This window comes from Lonchura striata, chromosome 13, assembly GCF_050655825.1.
Source record: "Lonchura striata isolate lonStrDom1 chromosome 13, ASM5065582v1, whole genome shotgun sequence".
Classification (NCBI taxonomy): Eukaryota; Metazoa; Chordata; class Aves; order Passeriformes; family Estrildidae; genus Lonchura; species Lonchura striata.
In genome coordinates, this window is record NC_140715.1 from 10,364,679 (window position 1) to 10,382,298 (window position 17,620).

A 17,620-nucleotide genomic window follows, 5' to 3' on the forward strand; every position below is an offset into this window, starting at 1 on the left:
CACAAATGCATTATTTGCCCCTCATGAGCAATAATGTGCATTTTCTCATGGGCCAGTTTGCATTAACACCATTGCCACTACAGCCCCTGATTTATGTGTCAAGGTGTGCTTTTCAGTGATATTTACAGCCTGGCTTAATAGTGTGTCTGTTTTCTGTTTGCTGCAGATGATAATTCAGGGATTTTCTTGGCTGACTCAAAGAAATACTTGGAAACCAGAGCTGGTGGGTTTGATTTTATTGCTGCAAGGATTTAAATAAACACAAATTCATTCTGTATCATTGCCTGATGTTGTATGATGACTGTATCAGCCTCCCTCTTGCTTTGGTGACATTTTTAAGGGTGTTTGACACAAACCTGGTTATAGTTTCTAAAACCTGTGCTTTATTCAGAGTCACAGAATCACAGAATCATTTAGGTTGAAAAAGACCTCTAAGATCATCCAGTCCAACTATTACCCCAGCACTGGCAAGACCACCACTAAACCATGTCTCCAGGTGCCCCATCTACATGCTTTTTCAGTCCCTCCAGGGATGGTGCATTTCCACCTTCTCTGGGCAGCCTATGCCAGTTCCTTACCACCCTCACAGGTGGTTACTTCTTTCTAATAACTAATCTAACCCAGCTCCCTGTTTGTTGGAAGCAATTCCCCCTGTAGCATGTTGGGAGTCAGCCTGTAGCTGTAACTGCTGTAAAGCCAGCACCTTCCCTGCTGCCCTTTTTCCTCCCACACTTGCCCTGTACTATGTTTGGAAAACTAGTGGATGAGCTGCCAGTGGATGAAGTGTTGTGTTCTTTGCATGACAGCTGTTACTCTCAGACATTTTTTTCTTGCTAATTTACCCGTGCTGTCACAGACTGATGTAAGAGCTATAGCTGTGGGGTGTTTGTTAGAGCATCCCTGAGCCCCCAGGGCCTCAAGCAGGAGAAAAGAAGTGAACTGCGCTCGTTGACCGTTAACACAAATTAACTGCTACTTCTGCTGATGTTTTCAGCATAATTCATTGCAGCTTGAACTTGTTGACTATCTGCATAATTTCTCCTTGAATAATTTTACTGCCATATGGGATGCTGCAGACCTTGAATTGCTGGCTTTGCACACAACCCCTCCGCGCATTAACGAGCCTCACTTGACGAGCTGTGAACAGCAACCTCCACATCCCTGGGATGAAGCCCATGACTTCTGCTGATGTGGTTCAAGCAGGGATGGTTTTTTAACCTCCAACCTGTTACGAGAAGCACTCATGAGTAGTGATGGTCCTGCTGACACAGCCCCTATGCTCCCACATTCACCTTTGTGGGGTTTCAGGTCTCTCCAGACCTTAAGCAGGGCACACAGGGCTGCCTGCATTGGTGAAAGGAGTTTATGGGGTACAGAGAAGATTTTAGCCTCCAAAGATGTCAAATTGAGTGCTTTCATCAACATTGATTTAAGCTTTTGAAGTAAAATACTGTTCAAGAAAATAAACCACCTTAACCTTGTTATACAGGCAAGTTTAGGAAATTTTTCCAAAAGCTTCTGGCCATTACCATTTAGCCTAAATGCAAAACTTAACCTCTAGCAGTATCTGCTGCAGTTAGTAGTGTTGACAAACCACGTTGTCTTTCAGTCCAGATTTCACATCTTAATTAAATGGAATTTGTTTCAGCAAATAGTGCTTCTCAAAAGCAGGATATTTTTGCCTTAGGACTATTACAAAGATCATATTAGACATATTGATAATTAGCAATCTGTGTCTCAGCATTAAAATAGCTCAATGTAAAGACAGACTAATTTTTCCCAAGCCAAAATTATAATTATAAATGACACAGACATGTCCAGCTAATCTTAAATATAAACACATAAAGCAGTAGTACAATGTGCTTGAGAACCCTGGGAGCTCACCTTGTTCAATTCTATTGCTTTTAGAAGAAGTTCTGACACCAGAATGAGCTGTGGAGGGACCAGGTGTGGTGATAGTTGGTGGCACCACAGGAAATTTAAATTGGATGCTAGGGAAAATTTTTCCATGGAAAGCGTTGTCAAGCCCTGGAATAGGCTGCCCAGGGCAGTGATGGAGACATCATCCCAGGAGGGATTTAACAGACATGTAGATATGGCTCTTAGAGACACAGTTTAGTGGTGGGAAGGTGGGGGAAATGTTTGGTTTGATGTTCTATCTGCCCTATCGGTGTTAGAAATTGCTACCAATGGGGTTTTTTGCCAGTGTGGTCCACGTTTGAGGGAAGAAAGGGCAATGTCATGTAAATGCATCCCATTCATCCATTAAAATAGAAATTATGGAAAAATGAAGGTATGAAAAGTAAATTAAAAAAAAATAACATAAAGAGCTTTTAGGCTTGAGAAAATGCCTTGCCTTGAGAGAATAAAATATACTTAACAAATCCTTAAGAAGCCAATGTATCTAGTTGACTGAAATAATTTTACAGAGAGAAAATACTTAGACATTTTGGCTGTGGGACAAAGCTGGCATCCTATGTGCCAATGATGGAACACCAGAACCAGCCAGCTTCAAAGCTGAAGTTGTGTTTTACTCAGAGCTGACTTTGTGCTGAGCAAGCTTGGGAACTGGAAAAGTGCTGAGGGAGCAGGACTGGCTGGCATTTGCTGTCTGAGTCAGCGTGGGGCATCTTCCTGGAGGAATTCAGCTGTGCTGGACACAGCACGCAATGCTGTCTGCACTGGGGCTTGATGTGCTGATGGTCTGGAGAAAGAGATCAAGCTGAAGCTGAGCTGTCTGGCAGGAGATGGACCATTGCACATCAGCCACCAGAAAGAAAGAGGTGGGGAGAGGGTTGCCCAGAGCAGTTTTGGGTGCCCCATCATGGCCAGGCTGGACACGGTTTGGAGCAACCTGGTCTAGTGGAAGGTACTAGGGGTTGGAACAAGATGAGTTTTAAGGTCTCTTCCCACCCAAATCGTACTATAATGATAATTAGCCAGTAGTTAGCCTCTCTTTGTGGTCCATCAACTCTACAGATGTTAACATGTTTGACACTGTATTTAAAAGTAATTATATTGGATTCAGTGTGAAACTAAGAGTGAAACCCAGTGCAACACTCCAAATACAGAGGAACGTAACCCAGCAGCTCATCTGGAACTGTCTGCAAACAGGGCTGGTGTCCAGCTGAGGAAAATTCATTGATAATGCTCAGAACAGTTTTGACAGGCACAGGAGGTACCGGCCTGCAGGAGCAGCTGTGCCAAATAGGATGAGGATTAAAAGCAGGAAATAATACAGCTGTTCAAAACCCCCTACCACCCCAAATTCCTAGCCAATGCCTTAAAGAAAAGTGAGACGCCAGCCTGGTTCTCCTGCCTGACTCAGCTCAGCTCAGGCTTTGCCAGCCCTCAAAGCAAATCCTCTGAAGAAATGATGAACTTTCCTCCAAGGAAACTCCAATTTCTGAAAGCCCATTAACATTGAGTTTACTGTAGCCTTAAATAAAATATTAAAATCTCTCTCTCTGCAATATTCCTTGCAGTGAACTCCTCTCCAGGTAACTCCACACCCTGCTGTGACTACAGGTGGTTGTGGTGGCAGCTGTGGTTACACTCTCTTTTAATTGAAGAGTGACTGAAGAGCACACAGCTCCTGGGCTGGGTATCTGATGGCACAGGAGTGATGTGGCCATCGGGCCATGCCTGGCATCCCCCGTGTGCAACAGTGGCAGAAACCTGTGCTGACCTGGGAACTGGAGCTACGCTTCTGGAAATGCCAGTGCTCTGACCTTCGGAAAATGGGATGCTGCTTGTTTGATTTAGTGCTTGTCTTGTTCATGAGGCACAGCTGGCTCTCTGCTCTCGCTGTGCTCACTGCCTTCATCTGATGGCTTTGGAAAACTGTCAAAGACACCACAGACTGCCAAGGGTTAGTGAAGTGCTGAAGTGCTTAATTAAACAAGCCTCTGGGGTGTGGCAATTTGCTTGGTAGGAGCACCACACCAGGACTTTTTATTTTTCTTTATTTTTGTTTTCTTCTTAAGTTAGTATTGTGAACTGGAAAAAAAGATTTTTTTTTCTTTTTCATGCATTTTGTTTTCAGCTACAACTATTTGGAAAATATGACCCACAATCCCCATATTTCCTAAACTCAGAAGATGAGACATGCAAGAGCCTTTTGTGCCACTCAGATGAGTTTTCACCTTTCTCCATGATTTTCTCGAATAAGGGACAAATAAAATCACAAAGGAAAATCCCCCAAAGGTGGAAAGCTTCTTTAGTAGCCAGTCACGTCTGTGAGGACTGTAAGTCACCTGAGCATGCTGTGCCAAGGCGCCGAGGGTCATTAACAGCAGTGTGAAGGCACCACTACATCTTCCCTCTGGGCTGCATGGGGATGACCTTTTGCTGCCACAGAACTGAGTATTGGGCATTAATTCAGCTGGTGCAGAGAGCAGATTGGGCCAAGAACTTAACAAGTTGCACTGGCCCTGCCCAAACCATCCTGCTCTGCTTGTACAGGTGGTAAATCTCACTGCACTGTACTGGGCAGCCAGAACTGAGGGAATTTTGGCCAATGCATTAAGCTGAGCTGCACAGCCAGCTCACCTTGCTTGGGATAAAAAAAATTAATGAATGTCAGGTATTTGCAGCCCCTTCATCAGATGGCCCCAGCCCAAGCTCAGCTGAACCCTCATCACTCCTGCCATGACTCCAGGTCAGCACCTTTGCATTTTTGGTGCATCCCAATTTTTAGCACACACGAGCAGATGTAAGATTCCTGCCTGCCTGCCATTCTTATTTCAGACTTATTAAAAAAAAAAAATCTTTATAGCTTTGCTATGTTATTCTTTTAGAAACAAATGTTAATAAACCAATCAAACAGACCTCCAACCCTCTTGTTAGAGGTAGGTTAAAAAAGAGTGACATTTCAGGTGTGTTTTTCCTCCACTAGCAGAGAGGAGCAGTCCATTCCTGGGCTTGCAGTGCTTGGCTGGGAATTTGTCTGGTCTTCAACACCACACAACATCACACCATGTTGTGTATAAAAGAAAAACATGAGTCTCCCGGGTCTCCAGATGGAGAGATGTCCCTGTGTTTTATTTCAGTCTACTTCAAAAAGTTAACAAGAATATATATAAAAATCCCTTTCTGTAGAAGTGGCTGGGGGACGTTGGCAGCAGCCAAGTGAGCGGGACACTACAGTGATGTGCAGGAGCTGTGAAACATGGATTGTGGATGCTCCATCCCTGGCAATGTTCAAGGCCAGGTTGGATGTGGCTTGGAGCAACCTCTGGTCTAGTGGAAGGTGTCCCTGCCCATGGTGGGGCTTGGAATGAGATGAGCTTAAAGTCTCCTCCAACCCAAACCAATCTCTGATGATTAACTCTAGAAACAGCAGCTGCTGGTTCCTCTTGTGAAAGCCCATGACTGGCAGGGGGATGCACCTCTGTAGGTTGAAGGGGAGCTTGCCAGGCTGGGGGAAATGAGCTCTAGTGAGAAAATAGCAGCACTGGAAGAGCCAATTGGAAGACTGATCTCTGTTTCCTATAACTTTACTATACAGACTTCAGGCTTTTTTTTGTTTTGTTGTGTTTTTTTTTTTTTTTTAATTTATTTTTTTTTTATTTATTTATTTTGTTGGCCCATGAGAAAATGCACAAAGCAGTGAGTCAGGGGATGGGTGCTGGTTTCAGATGGGAATCCCATACAGAAGGCCAGTGCTGCTGCTTGCCTTGTGTAATGCACTTCCTTTAGAAGAGCAGGATTTACCCCCAGGTTTTCTAAGAAAGCAATTACTGGAGAGTGAGGCAGTGAGTCATAAGGGTACATGGCAGAAAGGGAAATCCCTGGGTCCTGGGGGGTCAGTGAAGGGTGACAGCTATACCTGTAACCTGAGAGATGCTCATAAAGCCTTGTACAGGGAGGGACAAAGGTGGTCTTACAGAAAAAAATACAAAGGCAATATTATGGCATGCCCACATCTTTTATAAATAACCAGGTTAATGCACACCTGTCCCCCCAGCCTCTGTTCCTGTGTTCCCTGTTCATCTTGTTGACCTGCTGTAGGGTCAAACAGGGAATTAGCTATTATCTCCTTACAGAATTGAGATCTTGACCTGTTTTATCTGTTTTACACAGCACCCAGCACACTACCAGGCACTTCAGCAATTAAGACCTAATCATGGTATAAATCAAGTAAATAAGTACCTGTCAGCAGGTCATCAGGACTGGTGTGCCTCTTGGGCAAAGCTGTGCTCCAGGAGGTCAATGCAGCAAAATGGCCCAAGGCCTTCATGCAGAATGTTTTTGAATGGCCCCACATGAACTCTCTTTTGCAGGGGGAGCCAACCCACCCTGCCAGTTCCCATCTCCTACCCATTCTGCAGACAAGCCCACCAAAATATTTTGGTACTTTTGTTTTTTTTTTAGTGGTATAGAAAAATAAAGTATTTAATGGTAAGAATATGTTAACCACCACAGATTCCAAATGAGGGACTTGAGACTTTTGCTTCCAGTTTAAAAGTGGATGGTTTCCGAACAGGCAGGTCCATTCAGAAAGTGAAAATATGGAGGGAAATACTAAGATAAAACAGCATTTCTATCCGACTGCTGTTTAACCTCAATGATGAATGGCAAATGCATCTGATCTTGACATTGTAGTCTTAGTGGGCAACCAAGGATTATTTTTCCCATGATTCTAGTGTCAGAACAACCTACTGACATATGAGTGTATAAGATAATGAAAAGATCATTAATTCAATTTAGATCAATTTTGATTAATCACCATGATTAATTAATAATTTAGTAACTAGGAATTAAATGTGAATTGGAGAACCAAAAGGATACTGAAAAAAATTGCCCGCAAAGAAATGTAGTCTCTTTTGACAGAGTTGAAAGGCAAATATGAGTTTAAACATTTTTTGAGTATATATAAAATTTCTGTGTTGTAAAAAAGAATATCAGAGTAACAAATGTGCAGCACTTTAATGTCAGATTTGACTGTCATTAGAACTGTTCACAAGTAGTGTGGACAATCTAAATTATACTTCATTTTCTAAGTATGATATATAACCATTAGGATACTTTAGAAAAACACATCACTGGAACTTGGGCTGGAGAGGGAACAAAGGGAACATCTTTGGAAGGTCTGAGTGGGATTTTTTCAAGTGAATGTTATTCCAATACTTTGCGACAAACAGGAAAAAGTGAGGTCTGTTACACATCTTTCACAGCCTATATATAAACCAGCCTCAAGAATATTTACCTGAACATATATATACATTTTTTTTGTAATATTCTTAAAAAAGTAATATTTGCTTGATCTATGACACAATGAACATCTCTACAGGGAAAACTTACCATAGGCATAATAAAATACTCAAGAAGTCATAAAAGGTAACACGAGAGCAGTGTTTGGCCTTGGTAAAACACATTTAGGATGGCTGTAATGTATGGATACAGCTTTGTTCAAGAAAGGAGCTGTGCATATTTAAAGGTACTTACAAAGCTGGTCTTCTCCTTTCTTTGACATGGGATATGTTTCCTAATGGAATGAATACAAAATCATGGACACCATGCATTGCTGAAGGAAGGTTATGCCCATCTGTTTCACATGTCTGTGTTGCAATGATGGAAGAGTCTCTTCTAACTCCTATGGCTCATAAGTGAAAGAGATGTAGGATTCAGCACATGGATGTTGAAGGACAATTTCAAGGACTCCATGGTTAATGAATTCATAGGATTCAGCTTCCCTTCTTCGTCTGTCAGAACAGATTTTTATATTCTCTATAGAACTGAAATGGTGTAAAATACCTCAGGTCTACAGCCATGCTAAAATGCTGCTCTTCTGATTAAGTCAAACATTTAAAGCAAAGATTGCCAGTGTTATTCTGTATACTTCTTGCTTAAAATCCCTCTGTGTATGTTGTGGAATGAGTGACTTAAAGCATCTGGAGGGAAATAATTACACCACTACCTATCACTGCACGTGTTCAAGAGCAGCTTTCTACAGACTCTGGGCAACAAGGTCCTTGACAATCCAAGCTGGCTCTGTCCAGAGGCCAATGGGTGGCTCCAATGCAACTGATATTTTACCTACAGAGACGTTTCACACACAAGACCCCATTTTCTAAGCGATGGTTACAAATGCCTGGATGGCACCACTTCTTGCCTGGCTCTGCTGCCACAGCTGCTTTTGCCCTCATTACTTCATAGTGATGGATATAGAAAGTTAGAAAAATGCAAATAGAAAAGTTTTTTATATCTTCCAAGTGTGCAAATAAATGGCTGTATGTTTTTATGGGAAGTCGACTGAAATTTCTCAATGCCAGCTGTTGCATTCTTGGATAATTCAGTTGCTTTTACATGAATGTCTTTGCTCATAACTAAAAGATAATTGACTATAACCAAGTGTACTATAAACAGAAAGGAAAAAAACACAAAGAAAAATTGTTCCCTGGTTGTTCTGAAAAGAAGCAGGCAAATTAAGGCTATGACTAGAAAATGACTGAATTTTCTATTAAAAATAACCTCTGTTATTTTAACTGTTATTTTATGAAGAACCAAGTGATTCCAGTGCTCCTAAATATTTAATGAGGGAAACCAATGATTTCTAGAACTGTTGCTGTCTCCTATGAGAATAACCATGTCTAATTCTCTGCCCCCAAAGAGCAGATTTTGCATATTGTTCCCAAACTGACCACACTCATGAGCCGCTGAAAGACTAATGCCACCTTCTCAACGAAATTGTTTACATAAACTCTGACCCTCCCTGTCAGTATTTTCCCGCTTTTACCCAGGCCTGGATGGGTAATGGCCTGGATACTTCATGGCAAATTTCTCAAATACAATCACACAAATATGCACTGGAAGAGAGGAGACTCATCCCATTGCCTTCAGTAGGACCAAGAGCAAAATGAAGTGCAGAAGCAAGTGAGCTGACAGTTACTATTTCTGTGATGCCTCCTTCTGAAATCACATCAGCGAATCCCCTCAAAGCCATCCTGCAGAGAAAACTGATCAGTTTTCATTAAATCACTCTCCTAGGTTTCTCTGGGTTGAAAACTGCTCTGATGTTTACTTTCCCTCATCATCTAAAGGTGAATATTCAAAGGTGAATAGTCCTCACTGCTGCCATCTCCCTGTGCTGGGGTGGGGTAGTCAGTGCAGCCAATAGGCAAGGGATACAGGGAAGAAAACTGATGCTTGGACATAACATAAAAGCTCCTCAGTATGGGAAGTCAAAATCTGTTTTGTTCTACAGAATTACTAGGTTTTGTGGCTTGTATGGTATCTCAGTGGAGATATTATTCACTTCCCAGCATTTTTCTCATAACCACAAATCATACCCACAAATAAAAAATATCCCTTCAAAACCACTTCCTATTAGCAGAGCATACCTTATATTATAAAACTTGCAAGTAGACCAGTGTTGTACCATGAAGCCTATACAGCGGTTTTTTGTCTTTTTGTTTTCCCAGTGTAAAAATATACAATGCTACTGCTCATTTCCTGCAGTGTAAAGGTCCACCTGGTCCTTGCCTGCTGAAGGCTCCACTGCTACTGCCCTTTCATACCTCCCCAACCCAGACCACTGTGTTACCCCTCCTTATACCTGAAACCTCACAGCGTAATGTATTTTGCCTCCCATTTATAACAAACAAGGAATCTTTAGCTGGTGTAATGAGATACTGTCCAAATAATCCACTGTCTTTCATAATTCTGTTGTAGCTGCTCCAGGGCCAGTCTTTGGATGAGATAGGGTCCTTTAAATTCTTCAGTACATTCATCCTCCCCGTCGACAGCTCTACAAAAAGCACATCTGCTTGCAAATGTGAAGTAGCATATATATAGTACTGATTGCCTTCAGTGAAAGAGGGTTGAAATGTCAGATCAGATACGTGTATGTTTGTTTTTAAGTCATAGATCAACTTGATTTCCCCTCGGACAGTGAGGGCCTGGACGCTGATCCTGCCGCTGCCTCGGTCCGCGCTGACCAGGTAGCGCCCGTCGGGCGACACGCGCGGCGTGCCCGACACGCGGCCGTTGGGGCCGACGACGGCGTCGGTGACGCTGTCGATGACGAGCTGCGGCGGGGCGGCCGCCGAGCGGCTCCTCCTGCACTGCACGAAGTAGTAACCACCCAGGTGAGTGTACGCCATGGCCTGGGGCACGCAGCTGTGGGCTTTGAGGTGGATGGTCTTGATGTGGGTCACAGTCTCCAGGTCAATCTTGTGAACCGCGGGTTTCGACTGGTTAAAAACGAAGCCAAACCTGAAACAGAAAACAGGACACTGAGGTCACCTCAGTGACTTCCTTGAGCAAAGACAAAATCAGCAGAATTGGGAACTTTTATTAATTGGTTTAGAAAAAGTGTGCAATAATGCTGTCTACTTTTGTAAGAAATGTCTTGGTTTAGTGCTTCTGAAACATCCTAGAAGAAGGGATATATTTCAGTTCAAATTAGCAATCTGATCCTGGAAATTTGAATATATGCTTAGCTGTTTGAATCTTTGAGAGCTGAAGTCTTTTATTGGGAGACCAATTTCTTTACACATGATATCAAGGGTTGGGTGTTCAGTAGGCTAACACTGACCAGGTTTGTATTTAATCTGTCTGAGATTACAGTAATGAAATTCAATATATATGCAAGCATTCAATCTCAAAACAGAAAAGCATTCAAAATAAAGCATATTGCTGCCAGGCTGGGGTCAGATATAACCATATGTAATAAATATAGCTGTGTACAATGTAATGTATAAATACTGAATGAAGACCATATCTAATCTCATCACTTAACTGACAGCACCAGAGGGAAGCTGTGGTGTGTGTTTGGTACCTGTTGTGCCTAGGAACCACTGCAGGAGATGGCAAGGCTGTGGTGCAGAGCAGACTCTTAAAAACCATCCTGCCAGTCCAGGAAAGGTGTAAAACATTTATTGAGGAACATAACCAGGGTGCCCTGAAGATAAGGGGCTTTATTTTGTGTCTCAAGACAGGGCAAAAACCAGTGAGCAGAGGATAAATGTCCTGTAAAAGATATATACTGCAGCACATCTGACCTTTGCTGAAGATGAGAAAAGGTCAAGAATAGCCAAGAAAGGTTTCTGCTTAATTTGAGTGGGAGGCTTTAGAAACAGCCTGCTTGTGTTCCATTGGATTCACTGACACTGACTTACAAAAACTGATTTTACATTGACTATCTTTTCATCCATTCAATGCAGACAGAGGGAAATGAAGTGAGCACTTAGTGTTGTATCTTTTCCCCAGAAGATGAAAAATTGCCTTGTGAAATGTGGAGAACAACGTGCTTCTGTGCAGAAAATACATATTTTGCTTGAAACACTAGGTTTATTTCTTTATTCTTAATCCATCTGTCAATGAGACACTCAGCAATGATTTCACTTCTAAAGAATGAGCCAGTGTAGCGTGAGACCCCATGAAAATCACTAGGCTAAGCCTTTCATTTCCCCATTATACTCACATCCATTAGAGACTTCACAAAGTATCAGCAGTGGAGAGTCATAGCACACTGTGTGTGTGTAAATTGGATATGACACTTGTATTTCTCCTGGATGAATGAATTTTTAGTGCGTTTTAAAAAGTGCTTTCCCTTACAGCTTTTTTTTTTCCCCAAGACTTCCTTAATACTTGGCCAAATGTCTGAAGAACTTAAGAAATTATTTTTATCATAAACTTATGTTTAAAGAAGTGGGTCAGGATATATTTTATGTGCCCACAGTTGCAGAAGAGGCTCTGCCCTTGCATAAAATCTGTGATCTGAAATCTCAAAGCAAACCTTGCACTTAAGAATTTTTAATAGACAACAGTCTACCCTTGGAACTAATAAAAATGGATACATTTCTAGATATCCATCTAAAATAAGAGGCAGCTGAAATACATATTCAGGAGTATTTGCATACAATTTGGCTAGTGGAAGAAATTGCTTAAATGTTCACCTTCCTGGGAAATGCTGGTACTGCCATTTATTGTTTCTGAGTGGAGAATTTAGAACATCATCTCAATGAGTCTCATTAGCCTGCAAGCAATTATTTTTTTCTGTGCTGAGGGTGAGCAAGAACAGACAAAGATTTGTCCCTGAACAAATGCAACAGGAAATCAGGAACAGCATCTGCAGATATGGAAAACTATGGATAGTAACCTATATTTATTATTTCAGCCAACTAATCACAGTGAAGCAAAAGGACAATTAAACAAACAAAAATGTGTAACTGTTCCACCTTCCTGTCTTTGAATCCAATTCTTACCTTCTCTGCTCAGGCATTAACATTCAGCAGAGTCATCTACCTCCTAGCAGTACTATTAGCCATAATGAAATTGTGAAAGAAAACTGGAAATATGAAGTAGAGAGAAATTACAAATGACAGCCATGAGGCATGCATCATTATTTTGTGTTTCATCAGGAAAAATTATTTATTTTAGAACAGATTCAACCCATAATCATTTAAGTGTAACCCCTTCTCTCTCGGTGTTTCCTGCAGGAAACCTAAGATGACCGTAAAAAGTTACATTATTTGAGTGTTTAACTTAGTTAAAGTATATAAAGGACAGAAGATGGTTAAACAGTTGGTGTAACATGGAAATAATAGTATAAATTGCTGTGCAGTTACCATCAATTTTGATAATGTTAATGGGAGGCTTCCTGCGCCTGCTGGGAAGCAGCCAGTATTGCTCCAGGTTTATTAGTATGTTAGTTACACAACCTCATTAACCACTACATCACATTAACATTCAGACCTGATTGTTCATGGGGGTTGGTTTTTTCATCTGCAGAGCATACAATTTTTCTGCTCCAGCCATAAAGCTCACATAGAGATCCAATACTTAAACAAGTTGGAAGCACCACAAAGAAAGAACCACATTTTCTACTTCAGGCAGAATGCACGTTTACCACTTCAAGCAATATATCCTTGACACAGATTTCTGCTCAAATTTGTAACAGTTTTGTGGCAAGGAAGGTGATTTTGGGGCCATCAAATTCCTGGCACAAATAAGCCAGGGCAGTGTGCCATAAGCTGCAAGGAGGGATGGCTCACTAAGGTGAGGTTTGAATACCTGTGCATGGTCTAAGGGGAAGTCCAGGATTGTTTTATTGATTAGCTGAAAAACCACTGGCAATTTCCTCAATCATTTCTCCACTTCATGTGTGAAAATGGGGATAAATGTAGTTAAGATTCATCACAAATTCATTTATTCATTCACTCATTCATTCATTCATTCATTCACTCATTCATTTATTCATTCATATCTGTAAAGGGCTTTAAGGTTCTGAGAAGGAGCAGCATGGTCACCATTATTGTTAATTAAAATAATTTCTCACCTAACATGATTAATAATAAGATTTGTAGGTGGTATAAAAAAATCATCCACTCCTTCAAAGGGTGTGTGGATAACATGTGGATCTTCCCCAGTGCTTGCCTCTGGAATTACCTACAATAAATACACACAAGGTTGAGCACAGGATAAACACTGAGTAAGGCAGAAAGGTAAATACAGATTAGAGACAAGCATAGTACCAAGTGGCTTTCTCCAGGCTGTAGTAGACTCAACTGATTAATGACTTGAAAACACTGTTTGGTGTAGTTGTCTTAAAAAGGTGTGCCAGCAAATAGTGACATTGTAAGGTAAGTACACAACTTCATTTTTATAAGTTTACATCTTGAGAAAGAGCAGTCAAGCAGGAGCTGAAGCAGTATAACAGCAGTAGGACCATAATAATTTATCCCTCACTGTCTAAAGTAAACATTTACTTCATGGTCATATTTATTAATCTCACTTTAATGCACAGTGATAATTTACCACCCTGAAGGATCAAACACTAACTCACAGCAGTTAATTATCACTTTGAAGGAGGAAAACTGTTCATCCATTGATATAAAGTCCAGGGAGGAGTGGAGAAGTGCCCTTTGGCTGTCCCCTGGTCCTGTCCTCCAGCACAGCACAGATCTCCATGGACAGGGGAACTCAGCACCTCCACTGCTCCAGTTTCCAAAAATTAAAATGTTGAACCCTCAAATTGTTTGCTGGGTTTAAGATGACTTTAGTCCATTCATTAGGACCTTCTGCTGCTCTAATCTGCAGCAGTTGTTGCTTTGAATTTATAGGTACATAACTCATGAAAGGCATGCTAAATCCCTAAAAGGTTTATTTCAGACAGCTGTTCTGGTCATGCCATTTAGATTTCTTCCAATTACATTGCTCAAGAAGGATGGCCACCCTAGCACAGTGCATTTCAAGAGGCCAGACATCTGCTTCCAACAAGCCAGTAATGGCCAAACATCAGCATCCCATTAGTTGGTTGCACAGGCAGTTTGATAAATGCCTGACTTCCAGAGAAGTGGAAATTTAGATCAACTTCTGCAGCAGCATCTTCATTAAAAAAAAAAAAAACAAACACTGCAGGTTTTAAGAAGGAACTTTGCCCAATTAATCACTGCCCACCTTTTGGGAAAGAAGGTCAGAAAAAAGAAAGGGTCTGCTGATGATGATGCTAATCTCATCTCTGTGTGTGTAACTGCACACCATAAAGATACCAGAAAGAACTATCTGAGGACTGGAACCTTCTAACAAGTTTCCAACTGTGCATTTGGTGTGTTCTCCCTAATAATGACAAGATTGTGGATCTCTTCTTTAATTACAGAAACTTCTCACAGCTGGATAGAAGAAATTAAGTCAGAAAGGGTAAAAAGAGCCCATTTTGTCTCCTTATACCCTGCACAGGAAACTCACATCCTCAGGTGAGACAACCTGGTGCTGCTGCTCTGGAAACCTTCATTTACATGCCTCCATTCTGATTTTGGCATCTTTTTCTGAAATTGCCTGTGATGAGTAGCTGGTCCAGTCTTTACTACTGACAGTCAGCACTTGCTGGAGCATGTGGATGGTGGGGATGGCTCATCCCATCTTCATGGGGCAGTATCTCCAGCAGAAGCTTTGGGTAGCCCCACAATTAATGCAGACACCAATTTGTTGTTTTTTAGATTAGAAAGCAGAACCCCCCTTCTTCTCTACCTGCTGGGGAATGCTTTAATTGTAGACTTAGCAGCAAACACTTCTGGCAGAAGGAGTATTCACATGACACCTGTTTCCAGAAAGGCTGGGCAGCAAGTGCCAGAAAACAACTACCAGAGAATGGGATATCTGGATGGATTAAAGAAGATCCATCAACCGGTGTAAACTCTGTCATGCAACATACAGCAGCAGAAAAGTGCCCCACTAGATGGCTATTCTCCATGTTCTCTGTACTGTCAACAGAAGAGTAAATCTTCCAAGGTGATCTAGAAGTGGAAGCTATTTAGTTGTCCAAACTCATGTGCAGTGCTGTGTCTCAGTGTCACTGTGGGTCTGGTGGTGCTGAGCATGGAGGAGTTCCATGGATATCACTGGCACCCCTGCACTGGAATCACTAACACCCAATAACACTATTTGTCCCCAGGGTTTTACTTCTCCTGGTTTGGCTTTTTTTCCTTCATGCCCTAGAGAACCCCTTTTTGCATTTTACTGTGAGACACTCATAGAATCACAGAATTGTTAAGGATGGAAAAGCCTTCTAAGATCATCAGGTCCAGCTACTTCCCCAGCACTGCCAAGCCCACACTGAACTGTGTCCCCAGATGCCACGTCTACAGGTCCTTTCAATTCTTCCAGGGACAGTGACATTGCCCTTGGCATCCTGTTCCAGGACTCAAGGAAGTTATTAGTGAAGAAATTTTTCCTAATACCAACCTCAACCTCCCCTGGCATAACTTTAAGCCATTTCCTCTTGTCCTATCACTTGCTACATCAGAGAGGATCTAGAGGATCTAGATCCAACCTCCCTTCAGGGAATTGTGGAGGCTGATAAGGTCTCCCCTAAGCTCCCTCAGCTTCTCCTCACCAGACTTGTGCTCCAGACCCTTCTCCAGCTCTTGTTGCCCTTCTCTCCCAGCACCTCAAAGTCTGTCTTGTAGTGAGAGCCCAAAACTGAACCTAGGATGTGAGGTGCCTCACCAGTGTTGCAGAGCACAGCAGTCTTGTCCTGCTCACAGCCAGGTGCCAGCCCTTTGCTATATAACTTTTTGGCACTTGGCTCTGTTACCAGTCTTAAAACAAAACAGACCTTGGCACAAAGCAGCCCTGCTGTCAGCCTGTGGCACAGTCATTGCTCAAAAACAAACTAAACAGCAGGAAAAATATCTGCGGATGGACAGAGGAAGGATGAATAAAACACACTGGATATGCAAATGAAACAGCAGCTTTATATCCAGACCATTAAATGCTGTTAATTACTGGCAACCCACAGCCACCAGTGTTTTACCACTGATTCTGAGCCCAGGAAGAGCAAAGGCTCCAAAGTGTAAGGACTCACCTGCAGTGTAGGTGATGATTTCCTCATGTCCCCCCAGCTGAGCACCCACACTTGGTCATGGGACTTGTCATAATGTAATTTTGTTGGTAAAGGGTCCACATCTAAGGACTTTAAAAAACCCAGAGAGAGTTATTTATACAGTAACTCTAATGAACATGACAAATATTACATCAGTTCAGTGCAGGCATTCTCATGCACCACTGTTCCCTGTGCAGCTTTGCCTTCAAATCAAGTGGGGGATTAACAGCAGTTGAAAAATTTGGCTGTTTGGTGCCATTTTCTGGGTAGACATCACTCCATCTTATGCTGTTACTTATAGCCAGTAGATCAAGGGCCAATTTCTGTCTGAATTTTATCCACACCAGCTTTTTCCATTTCCAGGCATTCTTTCCAAACTGCTTATAACCCAGGTCAGGCAGCTAAGCCAGGAATTCATCCTAGTGTTATTTTACCAGACTCACTGCAAGCTTGGCTGCAGAGGCAGCCCTGAGACTGTGATCTCCAGCCCACAGAGCAGTTTATTCCTGACAGTGAGGTTACAGAACACTGAACTCCATGTGATGCCACTGGTGAAAGCAACATAGGCCAGCTCTTTATTGATCAGCAGATCTTTGCCCAGCAGATCCACTGGGCAAAGATCTGATTTTTTTGTCCTACATCAGGTCTTTTGTCATCAGTGAATAATGTGTTCACTTGTAAGTACCTGTATGGCTTTTTGAGTCTGGATATCAATTATCATTACTCTGTTCTGCTTTGGCTGTGCCACATAAATGTACTTGTCTCTGACATTGACCGCTGAAGCCCAGAGGCAGGACTGAGTGTCTTCACCTTCCATTCTAGGACAGATCTCCTCCTGAGGGGTTAAAAAAAGAGAAAGTTTAATTTTTACAAGGTCAGTGCCTGGAGCAGCAAGAAGCTTAGCTTTGTAAACTGCATGCAAAAATCCCTGGGGATTCCATTAGGATGATAATTCTCCCCTTTCTTTCCTGGTAAATCATGAAATAATTAATTTATCAGGTACCACACTTCATCCTGGCTCTATGCAATGTCATTAAACAGCTGGACCTCCTGCAAACTTATATTGAATTTAAATAACCACAGAGCCTATGGATTGATCTTTTGAAGCATGCTGTGGTTCATCAAGACTTGCAGGGCTGTCAGCATTTATTAGCAACAGAACTATCACTCTGTGCTTTGAAAAAACAGTGATTTACATTAACTGAGTCACTGCTTTATATTTTTCATAACATCTTCATTTTCTGAACAGGAGTTTGAAGTCACTTTTGGTCTCACTAACAACTCTGCATG

At 41.9% G+C, this 17,620-nt stretch overlaps 1 protein-coding gene across 12 annotated transcripts in view; it reads right to left on the bottom strand.

The window, feature by feature from the left end:
- Positions 1–221: 221 nt before the first annotated feature.
- FSTL4 (follistatin like 4) overlaps positions 222–17,620 on the bottom strand; it is a 366,635-nt gene continuing 349,236 nt past the window's right edge. For all 12 annotated transcript variants that reach the window (XM_085591243.1, XM_021549489.4, XM_085591248.1 and 9 more), the window contains 4 exons: positions 17,016–17,165; positions 16,313–16,420; positions 13,286–13,395; positions 222–10,218 (listed from right to left, as the gene is read on the bottom strand). In XM_085591243.1, coding sequence (XP_085447369.1) covers positions 9,516–10,218; positions 13,286–13,395; positions 16,313–16,420; positions 17,016–17,165 — 1,071 coding nt within the window. In that variant the 3' untranslated portion in view covers positions 222–9,515. The remainder of the gene's footprint in view (positions 10,219–13,285; positions 13,396–16,312; positions 16,421–17,015; positions 17,166–17,620) is intronic.